Here is a 16,611-nt window from a genome sequence, read left to right as displayed (position 1 = left end):
TGTGCCGGGATTTCACCGCAATTCATTCAAATTAATTTATTGAGAAAACACGCATAATCGTTACAGCCCCAGTTGGGAAGTGTGTTTTGCTGATAAAGTTATTTCTAGCTGATGTACTCTCTGGAGCATGGATATTGTGAAGAGTGCATTTTAAGCTAGCCAGCTTTAATCACCATTGCACAGTGAGAAAAACACTTTGCTGGTAAAGTGGTCATTTTTTGCTGATGTAGTATCTGGAGCATTGAAATAATGAAAAAGAAGTGTATTTAAAAGGGACACTACACTTGTTTTGAACATTTGATTCTTACAGTTTTGAAGTCCATTCAGCTGATCTCTGGGTCTGGTGCTACCACTTTTAGCGTAGCTTAGCACAATCCATAGAATCTTCATTAATTTACAAATACTATTGGAAACTGGAAATAGTTATGTATGTTTATGTATAGGTTACCTATAGGACTCGTGTACAGCAGATCTGGCTTTCTTGGTATATATTACAAATTAAAGAGGTTGGTAAAAACAGTTGGCAGTAAACAATAGCAGCTTTTATTAACACTACATGTAAAAATGCATCATGTTCCTCCAAAGAAATATAAAAAATATCTAAAACATGATAAATACATGAAACATTATAAAAGCTCTGCCTGGAATGTTTCAACTGTTCTAAATGACCTGTTTTATATAATATGGTATGTATTTGCACAGTTCATGTATTCCTTAAATATCAATTCATGTAAATAATCTGAAAAACTACTCAACAATAATCAGAGAATACCCCTATCAATAAGAATAAATATATATTGTCCTGCATGTTTTGTTGAAAAAGTATGCCAACAAATAAAGTGCATGACTGAAGCGTAATACCGGATAAAAATCGTAGTTTTGAAAGTATATGCTTGACTTTTAAAAGCATACTATACAGTTGATTAAGACATGTTTTCAGCAGCAATAGCAAGGGCAAAACCACAAAACACAGCCTCAGCTCAGTTGCAAGATACACAACAGTGTCATTTAAAAGGCACAATTGCCACTTAAACTTAAAACGCACAATACAAAAATCAATTCAATGGTATGAGCACTGAGCCCTTCACATGATGGCAGAATTACTGTATTTACATGATATCTGAGCTGAACTCAGAAATGACTTTAAACCATTCGTTACTAAGTTTAATCATCTTATAAGCTCTATCAACATGCTAAAAAACTGAAAAGCAAATCAGGTAAAATCTGCTCAAATATTAAAAGTCCAAAAATGTAACTATTACTGTATATCTTTTGAACACAATGTCACGGTCTCTGTCGTTTTCAAAGAAGTCAGAGCTTTCCCAAAATTCCAACTTGTAAATACAGCAATTCTGATGGAATGTAAACGCAGCATTAACCAACACTGCACAGTAGAAATGTTTGTGTACACTTCAAATGTTTAACAAAAACATCCACCATCTTCCAGATGTGTGTATCACAGTAAACATACTTTACAAAAGTCCTTTTTTTAAAAAATGACTACCATCAGCATTTGTTTACAAACACAACTCAACAGATTCATCCCAGTATCCTCCACTTGACCTGCACCAGGAATCTCCAGGTCACCCTCAGAGCAGCTGTTGTCGTAAGGCACTTAAGATGGGCATCTGTGGTGATATAGCCTGGGCACTGCAGGCCCAGATCACATCCACACAGAAATAAAAACATTTCATCCCAGGGATGTGTCCGTTTATGCCGGTGCATCACTGGCCTGTACTGGGCTGGGCTGTATGTCCTCTGCTTTGGGCTCAGGTGAGAGTTCCATTGCAGACAATGCATGTGGTGTTGCTGTTATCTGATTGGATGATAACAGACCAAAGGGTTCTGACTGGGTGGGCGGAGTCTGTGGAACACTTTGTGTTGGTGTGATGTGTGTAAGCAGTTCAGAAATGTGGTAGTAGGGTAGAAAAAGTCGTTCCACAGCACAAGAGCGCATGGCCAGATGTGTGTGCTGCAGAAGAAGAGGGAAGCGGGATGTGAAATAGAAAACAAAGTCATCTGGAATAGATCCCAACGTCTGCTGGATCTCCTCTGGTAACTCCCGGTAATGATGCTTCTGCAGGAAACAAAGATGAAATAGATATGAGGAAATCAGTTAGGAGTAAAAGTTGATTCCATATAGTTGTTTATCTTGTAAAAACTTTTTAAATGCTTTTAAAAGCAATACACAAATAAGGTACATCATAAGCAGTGTAAAGGCTAATTCACACAGATCTGACAACAAACTCGTTCATTCTAAATCTCAGATCAATGTGAAAAATAAACTTGAATTAAGTAAGGCAGAACAAATAAGATCAGTTATCTAGACGTAAAATATTTACAGTAGGCATATCAGGCAGTTGCTTCACAACTTTTATCATCCCAATTTAGCAACCCTTATGGTGGTCTGATAATTGTTTAAAATGCAGACACGTATGAGGCTGTAAATGTGATTTACATTTACTTGTTTAATTATTAATACATAGGGCCAGATTTACTAAACGGGGCAAATTAGCGTGAGAGCGCAATTCCAAAAAAGTGCATAAGTAATATCTGGTAATAATTACAATGGAGTGGTAATATCTGGTTATTTACTAAAAAAAGTGCAAATTAAATAACACGGGCCAAAAACAGATGATTTCCACAATGACCAACACAATCTACTTAGGGCAGCGCACCATGGAAATCGCAGTGGAAAATTCAGGGTGTGTAATCCCAGCTAAACAAAGCCAAAGAACACCGAAAAGGCATGGAGGACAAAAAAAGAAGGTTTACAAGAAGTTTTGAAACGTTTGGTATTGTGTGACTTCTCCTAGTGACTTCTCTTTTATTGACTTAAATAAATTAAATAAATGAGCACTGAGCCCTGCATTGTTCATTTCAGTGTTCTGATTTTGCTATTTGTTTATTGCTTTAACAATGCGAACCTTTCAAAAGTGCCAGGGGTGTATACAAAAATCAAAACAAAAATAACAAATAGAACTATACAAGATAGTTCTAACAAATTAAATAAACTATATATATATATATATATATATATATATATATATATATATATATATATATATATATATATATATATATATATATATATATATATATATATATATATATATATATATATACATATATACATATACACACACATTCTATTTTTAATTCTATTCTAATTTTGTTGTAAAATCCAAAGTAAACCTTATTATGGTTTTACTACGGAGAAAGTTACATTCCTGTTACATTCCTAAAAGGCTTATTATGCAAGTCTTTTGTTTTCTCAGCTGTCAATCACAGATTATTCAGGAGCTTTCACGCCTCTTCGCATACAGCCTTTCCCAGGCAAAAGTGTTAGAAATTGTAAATCAATATATTGTTTTATGTAAATGAGTAGGCAGAATGATTTTTTTTAACACATTATTTTGAAGAAAAAACTCTAGACTACTAGATCCTGTTTTGAAAAGTTTTGGGAAAACATGTTTAGAATGAATTTTGTGGAGTTATATCAGTGACTTAAAAATTTTGCTTTTTCAAAAACATGCATAAACATTTTTCTCTCAAAAATACAAACATGAACATACATGTTGCTCATATGGTAAAATGATAAATGGACTGCATTTATATAGCGCCTTTAAGAGACCAATGGCCATCCAAAGCGCATTACAATTAGCCTCACATTCACCTATTCACTCACTCATTCATACACCGACGGCAGTGTCAGCCATGCAAGGCGCCATCCGGCTCATCAGGAGCAGCTGGGGTCAGGTATCTTGCTCAAGGACACCTCGACACTTGGTCAGGTGGAGCCGGGGATCGAACCACCAACATTCTGGTTTTGTAGACAACCTACATGAACCATGAGCCATTGCCGCCACTATAATATAATATTGTAGCCCAGTTTGTGCTGAACACAGTGTTGTGAGACAACTTCTCCAGGGCCCTAAAAACCCCTTAGACCACAGAGGGTTAATGTAAAGCTCTATATAAATAAAATTGAATAGAAAATTGAACTGAATACTCTCCTTAATAGTGTTTATATAAATATCTTTAAGTACCACAGAAAAAAGAGGATTCCAATTGCTGAATCTACAGCAATGAATATGGTGCTTTACAAGTATGATTAACAGACTGATTATATAAGCCTCATTTTCCAACTTCTTAACATAGCAATGAAGTCCACCCCGCCTTTTCTCTTAGCTTGAGATTTCTAACAATTCCTTAGCACAAAATTTTCTCCTAGAGCAACTTTTACTGCAAACTTTTACTGCTATTTTAGTGGTAAGATAAAATGTTTTGTGAATACAGGAGTAAATAAGAGTTTTAATGTGTATGCAAACGATTGAATGCAAAGCATTGAAAATTATTTTATTTGACTCGTACATGTACACAGACGTTCAGTGCAAAATGCAGTGCTTTTCCTGGGCTACATCCTACATATTTAAGAGCAACCTATGCCTACAATGTATGCAGGGTTTCAAAAATCCGGCAGTGTGTGTACAACTCTTCTGATGATGAAAATCGCATCACTTGTACTATATGGGGACCCTCGCGTATGTGAAAAACAGACCATACTTCGGCATTAAAGGAACAGGATTGGATCAGCTAAAGTTTGACAAGATTCCTTATCATTTGATTGTGACCGTTTGACTGTGGCTCATATGAGAGCATTGAGAAATTCTGCTGCCCATTACACAGTTACATATAAGTCCTAAAAACACAGCGACAGAACACAACAGCAGTATACACTGCTTATGAATGTGGATAGTGTCAAGATGTACCTTATTTCTCATGGCACGTAGAAGATCTCTGACTGATCCACCTTTATATGACCGAAACTTGCGTAGATCTGTAATTACAAATTTAGGTTGGTCGAGACAAAAAGTTAATAAGACCGAGACTGGACAGATCTAAAGAGACTTCAGAATGTACAAACTCTTAAACTGAGTAATACACCACTAGATACAATTCTGAATATTATTTTTACATTTCCATAATGCTCACCGTTTTGAAGAGGCACTGTAATATGATCCCTCCAATCACCTTTTACCACCACACGCCCTCCTCTTTCTAGCTGCCTCACGATTGGTCCGTCTAATGGCTCCTTCTCAATTCTATCACTCACATCCTATTAGACAGCACAAATTTGAACTTGAAGATGTTCAGACAGAACTAAGAAAAGAATCTTTGCAACCAAGAACAATGTACAGAAAAAACTAATTGTTTTGCTTTATAGTGCGTATTAACGGGGATGGGGAGTATTTTGATACATGTATTTTAAAGGTGACATAGAATGATTGAACTGAGTATTTATCCTTGTTCTGTGATGTGACATGTAGACAAAAAATGTTTTGTTTGGTTCTGTAATGCCTTAGAGCTATCTGAGAGAGGTTTTTAGGAAGCTTCTATTAGGGTGGGGGATTTTAAACAAGTGGTTTTGCACCGGCTTAACTTGCAATCTCATTCCTGATTGGCTGACTTTGCTGCCACTCTAAAAATGTAGCCAATTATTTTAAAGTGGAGGGGCAGGGAGATGCCTGTGATGTCATAAGCATCAGTTTTTCAGATTGGGCCGTTTTCTGGCTGACATTTCTAAAAGAGGAATTTCTATGAGACTGAGATGTTTAGCATGTTTAGCACTTTTTGTATGTTCGTGAATGTGGGTAGACTACCATTATTCAACAAAGACAAGGTAAAAATGGCTTTTCATTCTCTGTCCCCTTTAAATACAAAATAGTATTTTGTAATTTGTATTTGACAGGGTCCTTTCAGTACTGTTCTCCGTGTAGTTGTCGTTAACTGGTTTGCATGCTATGCTATATTTTTTCACCAACCTGGAAGAACTGCAGCTGCTTTTCCAGACTCCAGAAGAAGGGATGTTTCAGGACTCTCTCCGCTGAAGGCCTCTTCTCTGGGTCCATACTTAACATTTGTTCAATCAAGTTTCGGGCCACAATGCTCTCTGCACAAGACAACATAACTCTTAAAATGAAATGTCTTGTCCCAAGGTCAATTCTGGTGTTTTAAATCAGGAAGGTGATGTGGTGGTCCTACCGTGAGTGTTGGGTTGTAAGTGGTCCAGCGAGTATGCTCCTAGTAGAATGTTTGCTTGACGCTGCAATGACTTTCCAAAGGGATGCTGTCCTTCAGACACCACATAATAAAACACACAGCCTGCCGAGAAAATGTCTACCATGCAGGTCTGCAATATGAAAGAGAAGATTTTTACAAAGCTTGGCTGGCAGTGACTTAATTTTGGTGACGAAAAAAGAATCATTTAACTAAATAAAGTTAGAAAATGTAATGTCATGGCACAACATAAAAAAACGAAAACATAATGTGCATTCTGTCTCTTACAGGGTTTTGCTTTGCGTCCTCCATGAGCACTTCAGGGGCAATCCAGCCCTCGGTGCCGGGGACTCCTGACCGCCGACTGAAGCTGTGTCGACCCACTGCCAATTTTTTACACAGACCAAAGTCTGAGATCATAGCCTTAACTCGTCCATGTGTGTTTGGCATAGATACCAGGATGTTGTGTGGCTTCAGGTCTCTGTGAACTATAAGCCAATGATCTCAATTACACAATATTGAATAGATTTAATCTTTCAGTAATAATAAGGTTTAAAGGCGGGGTGCATGATCTTTGAAAGCCAATGTTGACATGTGAAATCATCAACAAACACGCCCCTACCCCAATAGATTCTAGACGTTTTTTACACCCACCCCACACATACGCAATCCAAGCAGTAGTGTCGTTTTATAGACACGCACCTTACTGCTGAATGGCTACAAGTTTGTTTTGGTAGTTGGCCTGACTCCCTTTTCCAAAGCGTTTTTCAGAAATCGTGCACTCCGCCTTTAAATAAGGCTTCATAACTGATATTTATGATGGTTACCTATATTAAGAGAATGTAAATGGGCCAGTCCAGACATTGTCTGCTTCAGCAGTGCCACAGGCTCCAAACCATAGCGATTAAAATCCTTTCGTTCAACATACTAAAAAGTAGAACGTTACATTGTAAAAAAATACTTATATTTGTAAAAAAAAGCATGAACTTCTATAAACATTCCATATGAACATTAATCGACCTAAAATGTATGGTAAATTATCAGGGTTGAAATATAAAACATAGGTGTGATTGGCAAAGGACAAAAAAGCAGGAAAATATACGACACACCTACCATGACGTGGCGACATACATACGCACGCATGCACGCATAAAATGAAATACAGTTGAAATATAATTTGGGCTCAAAATTTATCGATCTGAGTGGCCAATCATCAATATGCTTGGGCAAGTGCCACCCTGACCATTATGTAGTCTTGCCACTGCATCAGACTGAACAAAATCATCTTGTGCATTTAAAGGTAAATATATCAATGTGGTGCATTTTGAGAGTAAAAATAAGTGACTAAATCTATGAGGATTTTTTTGTTCTTGTAAACAAATTTGTGCCCTTTTAGTAAAATCTTTGGTTACATATTGTAATAATAATAATAATAATAATAAGGCACACAAACCACATACACAACTTGATAAATGAGATTCGCCATTGGTCAAAACATGTTTAATGTTTATAGAATAATTAGTGGGGGAATTTAATACAGATTAATTATTGATTACAACATTTGATCGCTGAATTTAAAGTGGATACTGTTACATTAAAGTTACTTAATTCAAATGATGCTGTGACTTTCTGGAAAGACAGTCAAGTGCATTTGTCTTATTTTGCATAGTTCTTTTGGTAAAGCATCTAACAGTCAAGAGCTAAGCGTTTCACAAACCAGATCCATGAATGTGTGTGTTTATCATTATATTATTCTGTAATCCCAAGCATTACTGCCCGATTCACAAACCATTAAGAGAAGCAAATGTATGCGTGTGTTCGTCAGGATGACGTTGGATCTGATTTGCGTGGATGTGTGCGTTAACGTATGTGATTACAGTATAATATAATGCAAGCAAACTTTTTGACACAAACGCAACTTTATATTGATATCGCGAGACCGCATTTCACCTCGATGAGAAATCTGATATTTACAGAGAGGGGGTTCAATCTTCAGCTGGCTGGCAGGGGCAGCCACTGGCGGGTCACGTGACCTGACAGTGGCTGATTGGAAGCTGCCTGTAGCGGGGATTGTTGGTCCCGTGACCCGTCAGATCACGTGACCCGCTATCCCTGCCATTGGTAGGTCACGTCACCTGCCATCCCTGCCAGTGGCAGCGATTTCTTAAAAGTGAGTTTAACGTATTTGGAAGTGATATGCTTTCTCTTTTATTCATTCAGTATGTTTAATGTCAATGCGTGTTAGTTATTTGAGTATGAACTTGGATTAAAAGGTATTTTTCATGCATTCACAACCGGTAGGACGAACAGTACAGCCAGCAGCAGAGTGACAAAGCTCCTAATGAAGCGCCTTTCTTTTCTGTTCAAACTCAGTTTCCCCTATGTTTCCCTTTATTGTAGGGTTTTTATAGCGTTTTCATCACGTAACATTTAGAAAGATTAAAGATTTTCATTGGTTATACTAAAAGGCAATAATATCATGTATTTTATAATACAATTTATTAAATATTTCATACATTTGACAGTTTTCTATTAGGGTATTTCTTTTAAAATATAGCCTGTCTTTTTCTTTTTTCCTTTACTGGTTGTTTAAAAATGTAATGTTTGCATACATAATAAATATATATTATACATATAATATGATTCATACTGTAAAAATAATTGACTTACCATTAAGAACAATACAGATACATTACAGAAATGCTCACATATACATCTCAGTAGCCATTAAAACTTTAAATATATAAATAATAAAACCTATAACGTGATGAAAATGCTATAAAAAACACTACACTGAAGGGAAAAATAGGGGGAACAGACTTCGGCACAACACCTGATTTATTTGCTTTGTCTAATGGATCTGTTTTATGTGTCAGTCAAATGGCTATTAAGGCTTGAATTGGAAGCTCCGTTCATATAGATCCTACCCGCCTGCTCCCGCTTACATTATTATATTAAACGAAATATTTTCAACAGGCAACTCAGTCAGACAGTCAATATTGTGGGCGGAGTTTTGACGCACTCTCCGCAAAAGGAATTATATAATTTTTTTACTCTCCTTATGGATGTCTTCCAATAAACAATCATCATTTTGTAAATATTTATCCCGTTTAAGCTTCTTAAAATCGATTGATATGTACTGGATGCATTCACAACCAGCTGTTTTGCGCGAACTTTGACGCGCACCCGCCTGCTCTCAACAAAAGGATTTATATTATTTTTTCACTCTGCATTTGTGCTTACGGATGTCTTCCGATTATCAGTCATCATTTTGTAAACTTTTATCACGTTTAAGGTGCCTAAATTCAAATTATCTGTACTGGATGCATTCAAAGCCAGCCAGTGAGAGAAATGATCTGTACTGGATGCATTCGTTTGCGCAAACTTTTGACTGCTCTTCACAAAAGGAATTACATTATTTTTATTCTTCATGTGCTTATGGAAGTCTTCCGGTAATAAATCATGATTTTGTTAAATTTTATCACGTTTTTAAGGTGCCTAAAATCAAATGCTCGGTACTGGATGCATTCACAGCCAGCCAGTGAGAGAAATGATCTGTACTGGATGCATTTAAGGACAGACCGTTTTGCACAAACTTTTGACTGCTCTTCACAAAAGGAATTATATTATTTTTACTCTGATTTTGTGCTTATGGATGTCTTCCAGTAATAAATCATCATTTTGTTAAATTTAATCACATTTAAGGTGCCTAAAATCAAACAATTTCTACTGGATGCATTTACAGTCAGCAACTGTTTTCCGCGAACTTTGAAGCCCACCCTGCTCTCCACAAAGGGAATTATATTATTTTTTTATTCTTCATTTGTGCTTACGAATGTCTTCAGATTATTAATCATGATTTTGTAAGCTTTTATCACATTTAAGGTGCTTAAAATCAAATTATCTGTACTGGATGCATTCACAGCCAGCTCAGCCAGCCACCATTGTACAACGAGATATATCTTTAACTCTGCTGTAACAGTTCTAACCATATTTTAAATGACAGAATAGATTATTCAAAATTATATAGTGCATGAATAAAATCACATACCACATAAAGTATTGGTTTTCCCAAATAATAATGATTGTGTTTTGTTAATGTTTACAAACCTACACAGAATATAGACATTTTCTTAAAGATAGCCTATTACGTTTTCTAAAATGTTCAACAAATGCTTTAAATGGGTGAAATCCCTCTGCATTGTAAACTCCAATAAATTGAGACTACTCAGATTATTTCTCTCTCAGTTGAGAACTGAAAATAGACAACTTAATTTAGTTGAATTGACCGAATATTGTGTTTATCAATTAAATTAACTTTAATGTTTGATATATTGTCATTATATTATATATAATGTCTAACACACATCTAAGTGCTACCCCAATATAAATAATAAAAGAAAATACAATGACAATACTTGCAGCAATATCGAAACACACATATCCAAAATGTACATCACAATCTCAATTTTTATAATGGTAATCAGAGAGTTGAGGGGTTAAAGAGTCGTCCAATCTTCAACTATCACAATCCCCACTGGCACATCCAGAATCAAACTGAGATCATCAGACATCTAGTGAAGATAATCAGACATTAACAATCAAATTATAGCAAAATAGAAACCATTTTTAATATTGTAAATTGATTAAAGAGAAAATCACACAACGGTTAATTCATATTATGTAACAGGTCTTCTTGCATCCATTACAGATAATCTGATTTTAAGCACCTTAAACGTGATAAATGTTTACAAAATGATGACTGATTATCGGAAGACATCCGTAAGCACAAATGAAGAATACAAATAATGTAATTCCTTTTGTGAAGAGCACTCAAAAGTTTGCGCAAACGAATGCATCCAGTAAAGATCATTTCTCTCACTGGCTGGCTTTGAATGCATCCAGTACAGATAATCTGATTTTAAGCACCTTAAACGTGATAAATGTTTACAAAATCATGATTTATTACCAGAAGACTTCCATAAGCACATGAAGAATAAAAATAATGTAATTCCTTTTGTGAAGAGCAGTCAAAAGTTTGCGCGAACGAATGCATCCAGTACAGATCATTTCTCTCACTGGCTGGCTGTGAAGGGCATCCAGTAGAAATCGTTTGATTTAAGGCACCTTAAATGTGATTAAATTTAACAAAATGATGATTTATTCCTGGAAGACATCCATATGCACCAAATCAGAGTAAAAATAATATAATTCCTTTTGTGAAGAGCAGTCAAAAGTTTGCGCAAAACGGTCTGTCTGTGAATGCATCCAGTACAGATCATTTCTCTCACTGGCTGGCTGTGAAGGCATCCAGTTCCGATAATTTGATTTTAAGCACCTTAAATGTGATAAATGCTTACCAAATGATGATTGATTATCGGAAGACATTCGTAAGCACAAATGAAGAATAAAAAATAATATAATTCCCTTTGTGCAGAGCAGGAGGGTGGGCTTTAAAGTTCGCGGAAAACAGTTGCTGGCTGAGAATGCATCGAGTAGAAATTGTTTGATTTTAGGTACCTTAAATGTAATTAAATTTAACAAAATTATGATTTATTACTGGAAGACATCCATAAGCACCAAATCAGAGTAAAAATAATATAATTCCTTTTGTGAAGAGCAGTCAAACATTTGCGCAAACGTATGCATCCAGTACAGATCATTTCTCTCACTGGCTGGCTGTGAAGGCATCCAATACAGAGAATTTGATTTTAAGCACCTTAAATGTGATAAATGTTTACAAAATTATGATTTTTTTATTGAAAGACATCCATAAGCACAAATGCAGAGTGAAAATATAATATAAATCCTTTTGTGGAGAGCATGAGGGTGAGCATCAAAGTTCACGCAAAACAGCTGGCTGTGAAGGCATCCTGTACATATCCATTGATTTTAAGCAACTTAAACGGGATAAATGTTAACAAAATTATAATTAATTATTGGAAGACATCCATAAGTAAAACAATTATATAATTCCTTTTGCGGAGAGCAGGAGTGTGCCCGTCAAAAGTCCGCCCACAATATTGACTGTCTGACAAGCTGCCTGTTGAAAATATTTCGTTTAATATAATAATGTAAGCGGGAGCAGGCGGGTAGGATCTATATGAACGGAGCTTCCAATTCAAGCCTTAATAGCCATTTGACTGACACATAAAACAGATCCATTAGACTAACCAAATAAATCCGGTTTTGAACAGAAAAGAAAGGCGCTCCATTAGGAGCTTTGTCACTCTGCTGCTGGCTGTACTGATCGTCCTACCGGTTGTGAATGCATGAAAAATAGCTTTTAATCAAAGTACATGTTCAAATAACTAACACGCATAGACATTAAACATACTGAATGAATAAAAGACAAAGCAAATCACTTCCAAATACGTTAAACTATCACTTTTGAGAAATCGCTGCCACTGGCGGGTCATGTGACCTGCCAGTGGCTGAGTGTCAGGTCACATGACCCGCCAGTGGCTGCCCCTGCCAGCCAGCTGAAGATTGAACCCCTACAGTATTTACATTACTGGCATATAGCGGTCTGATTTGAAACGGACAGTTTTGTCAAAGCAGCAAACACCTGGCTGGCTCTCTTAATTTCTTACCACTAAAATGCTGTTTGTCTCTGCCTATTCCTTCCCATGCCCAGCGCCACTGATTTAAGTCCTTTATCAATTAGGTCGTCTTACCTAGGCTTCACTTTTCATCCTGCTGATAAAGTTAACTTGTTATGACTTCTCCGCGCCGCGACCGCGCGGCATCTGCAGCTGGATCTCAGCCACACCTCAAATACCCCTCCCTATTCTACTTCTTATTGGCTAGTTTGTTAGTTTGGTTGAGAGTGAAAGATGTGTCTCATATTATTTGTAGGCGAACGCATTATTTTTTTTATTCGCAGCGAACACCACACGCCGGAGATCCGACTGCAAGCTCTTTAGTGAGCTCTGCTTTGAATGAAGTTCCATCGTGACAAATAAATAGACTATTTGCGGAGTGATATGAGGTCATTTATAACGATGCCTTGCACCCCCCACACACACAAAAAAAATTGGATTTGCATGATTCACGAAAGCCTCATTTTCAGGTCGGAAAAGCCGGAATTCCGGATTTATCCGGAAGAATCACACCCCTGATAAAAGAGTGACTTTCATATGTGTACATTATACATATGTAGGTATTAGCAGAGCTGCAAACGTGGTAAGAAGAAATCAGGGTAGTGAATTTCGAGGGGGAACGACGATCCACCTCAAACTGTTTTTTTTTTTTTGGCGGAATTGAAAAATATATGAAAGCGACAAAAATAAACAAGAACAACATTATTGTTGTTGGGTGTGGACTGTTTGACTGGTCATGATACCTGTAAGCTGCAGTCAATTTCAGTTCGCATCCCACAAAAAACAAAAGCGAGAAAGTCGCTTCAGGTAAATTAACTGGGGTGAACTGTAATTATGTCTAAAATCTGATTAACAGATATGGATAAAGCTGTGTTAACATAAACGCTCCCTGTTTTATAGTGTAAACTTTGTATGTAAAATATAATGCTGTAAAATGTAAAGTCTTCATAAAATCAAAGCTAAAGTTAATTGGAATTTAGTATGAATGCTGTGCTCCAAAAAAATAAAATGAAATTTAAGCACTTTAGTGGGTGTTCAACCTTAAGTTCAAATGTTTTTAACTACCTTTAGTTTTCTACTGCAACTATTATTTTATAATGCATCATCAAACTTGTCACATGACACTTCACTTAAATACTCAAGACAACATCATTTTGAGGAAATTACTTAAATGTTATTATAGAGTTAAATCCATCTAAGAGGTCATGTAAAATTACATCACCCACCATTCATCATTCCCCCCAGTAAATTTCTGCCATTTCCAGCCTGGCTAATAGTGATGTCCCTATCATATTTATGTGCCCCCTATACGTCGCTGGACATACATCATCCGGTCACCATCGCTCTTCACCAAATTTTGAGCAAAAAGCTGATATAATTCCATTTTTGTAAAGGACTTTTGATAGAGATCAGATGCAGAGCGATTCTCAAACTTCAATCCTCAAAAATCCTCAAGATGGACATACAGCTGTTTGCCCTAGGGCGATAACTCGTCAATGGCGGGGAAAGAGTTAAATACAACTAAACTAAAAAACACACAGCCTCTACAAACCATACCAGAACCTATTTTATTGCCATTTTAATGGGTTATTGTGGTGTATGTGTAGTGTAGGTCAAACCTCTTGAAGTGTGGCACTGCAGAGCTCTATGGCTATATACTGAAACTGTCGATCTCTCTCAGTGCAGAAGTAACGAATCACGTTTGGATGTTCATCTGACTCCCTGAGCAGCTGAACCTCTCGATCTGCAAAGCTGAAGCATTCTGGTAGAATTCTCTTTACAGCCACTGGACGGTTGTCAAAATGACCCCTGAACATATAAAGGGGATCATTTAGAGACAAATAAATCAAACAATTAAAAAAATAAAGCAAAAGCCACTCTTTGTCACTTGCCTGTACACAATAGTTCCCTCAGCACCATGTCCAAGAACATCTTTGGGGTTAAATGTGATGTTTACAATTCTGACAATGTTGCACTCTTCCTCTAGAAAAAAACAAACAAACAAAGAATAAAAATGACAAATGCAAGACATTTGTTTTTGTCCACATTTACAATGAGGTGAAGACTTTTCTATGTATACAAAAGGCCTATTTCTCTCAAATATCGTTCACAAATTTGTTTTAATCTGTGTTAGTGAGCACTTCTCCTTTGCCGAGATGATTCATGCACTAAAAGCAATGCTATTAGGTGCTAGCAGCAGTTGACTTAAACTTCAGAGATGGTCTCTTACCAGGATCCTCATGTTCATTGGAAGAATTGGCCATCTCAGACTGGGACATGTTGGAGTGGTTGGAGGTTCGTGGGGTGACATTAGGGCTGCTGTGGGTGGAGCTCTCTGAACGCATGTGGGTGACCTCAAGGAAGTCCGAGTCAGGCGGTTGAAAGATGAGCTGCTGACGCTGCAGGAGGTGAAGTTTCTCTTCCATCTGCTGCTGAAACTGCTGGTGCTGTAGCTGCTGCTGCTTGTGTACACTCTGGAAAAAGCAGCAGCACACTATCAGATCTGAGCACATCTTCTCAAAAAAAAAAAAACACCAAGATTTTCTTTTATAAATGTTTGTAATTTCTTTATTTGTTTTTTTTTTAGATTTTTTCCATCCTTTTTTTACTGATCCGAAAAATGAACCGATCTGTGCCTCAAAAACCACAATTTGATTTGAACCGTGAGTTTTGTGAAAGCCCTTCAAGTTGTCTGAAATTCAGTGTTTGTATGCTGCTTCTCTATCATATCGGAAGAAACTAGTAACTAACTACTTGAGTAGTTTTTTCATCTAATACTTTTTACGTCTGTATTATTTGAGATAGGGATAGATTTAATTTTATAGTGGTACGTACAGTATCCATAAGAGCATTTTTGTTTGTTCATCCATTGTTTGAGTCATAATTTGGTTTATATCCTTGAACATTTTTGTATGTGTCATTTATTAAAGTGTATTATTAAAGTCATCATTTGCTTGTTGGAGTGAATATAAGAGCATTGTTTTTACCCAGGGGGGCATTAAACTCAATCTTGCCTAAGGCAACCAAAGGGCCCTGATTCCACCCACTTCTGTAAGTAGTCTATGTTTTCATATTTAAAGAATTTACTACTGACTACAGCAGTATTCGGACAAATTTAGTTTTCCAAACGACGTTTGAGTTTCAACATGTCCCCCACGACGTCTGTGATTTTATGTACAGATTCGGACGGGATTAAAATTCCCAGAGATGGGAGTGTCTGTTTCATGTGATTGGCCGTTGCAGATCATCACGTGCTCTGGATACGCGTGTTTGGAATGTTTGATATTTTGCTTTAAATGTAAAATTATTACAGAACATGTCATTTATTCATTTAATTTTAACAAATCAAAAGAACTTATACAAATCCTAATAAAGTAGCCTATGTGTTTTATATTTTTAAAGTCAGGTTTAGTCTGGTAATGTTACCTACTTTAAAGCGGAAAACATAATGCTGAAAACATGAACATTGCAGTTGTTGCAAATGCTACCGTATTTTCCTAATTGCAAGTCGCTCCGGAGTATAAGTCGCATCAGTCAAAAGCGTTTTGAAGAGGAAAAACATACATAAGTCGCAATGGACTATAAGGCATGTTTATTTAGAAAATGATTTCGCGGCATTACAAAAAAATTTATGAATCGATTTTTGAGATTCTAGGAATCGATTCTGAATCGGCAAACCTTGAATAGCGATTCAAATATGAATGGATTTTTTTGCACACCCCTAAGTTCCAGTACTCGCCAAACTATGAAAAAAGTGCGACTTATAGTCCAGAGAATATGGTATTTATTCTCTTTGCTAGTTATAAGTTATTAAAAGCATTCTAATACATTGGTAAGCCATCCAATGACTGCTTAGCCAAAAAAAAAAAAAAAAAAAATCGAACACAGGAATGTTGTCATTAAGCCACGTCTGTTTTTCCTTGTTTTTCTCCCTACCGTTTCTTCTCAT

General features: G+C 36.5%; 1 protein-coding gene across 1 annotated transcript in view; it reads right to left on the bottom strand.

The window, feature by feature from the left end:
• Positions 1-526: 526 nt before the first annotated feature.
• Positions 527-16,611, bottom strand: part of ern1 (endoplasmic reticulum to nucleus signaling 1) — a 39,987-nt gene continuing 23,902 nt past the window's right edge. The window contains exons 13-22 of the mRNA XM_065263670.2: positions 14,893-15,136; positions 14,555-14,645; positions 14,282-14,471; positions 6,888-6,987; positions 6,349-6,548; positions 6,046-6,193; positions 5,826-5,953; positions 4,996-5,119; positions 4,773-4,840; positions 527-2,077 (exon numbers count right to left, since the gene is read on the bottom strand). Coding sequence (XP_065119742.1) covers positions 1,712-2,077; positions 4,773-4,840; positions 4,996-5,119; positions 5,826-5,953; positions 6,046-6,193; positions 6,349-6,548; positions 6,888-6,987; positions 14,282-14,471; positions 14,555-14,645; positions 14,893-15,136 — 1,659 coding nt within the window. The 3' untranslated portion in view covers positions 527-1,711. The remainder of the gene's footprint in view (positions 2,078-4,772; positions 4,841-4,995; positions 5,120-5,825; positions 5,954-6,045; positions 6,194-6,348; positions 6,549-6,887; positions 6,988-14,281; positions 14,472-14,554; positions 14,646-14,892; positions 15,137-16,611) is intronic.

Source organism: Paramisgurnus dabryanus, chromosome 3 (genome assembly GCF_030506205.2).
Source record: "Paramisgurnus dabryanus chromosome 3, PD_genome_1.1, whole genome shotgun sequence".
Lineage (NCBI taxonomy): Eukaryota > Metazoa > Chordata > Actinopteri > Cypriniformes > Cobitidae > Paramisgurnus > Paramisgurnus dabryanus.
Note: the sequence above shows the minus strand (reverse complement) of the source record. Positions and strands in the feature narration are given on the sequence as shown.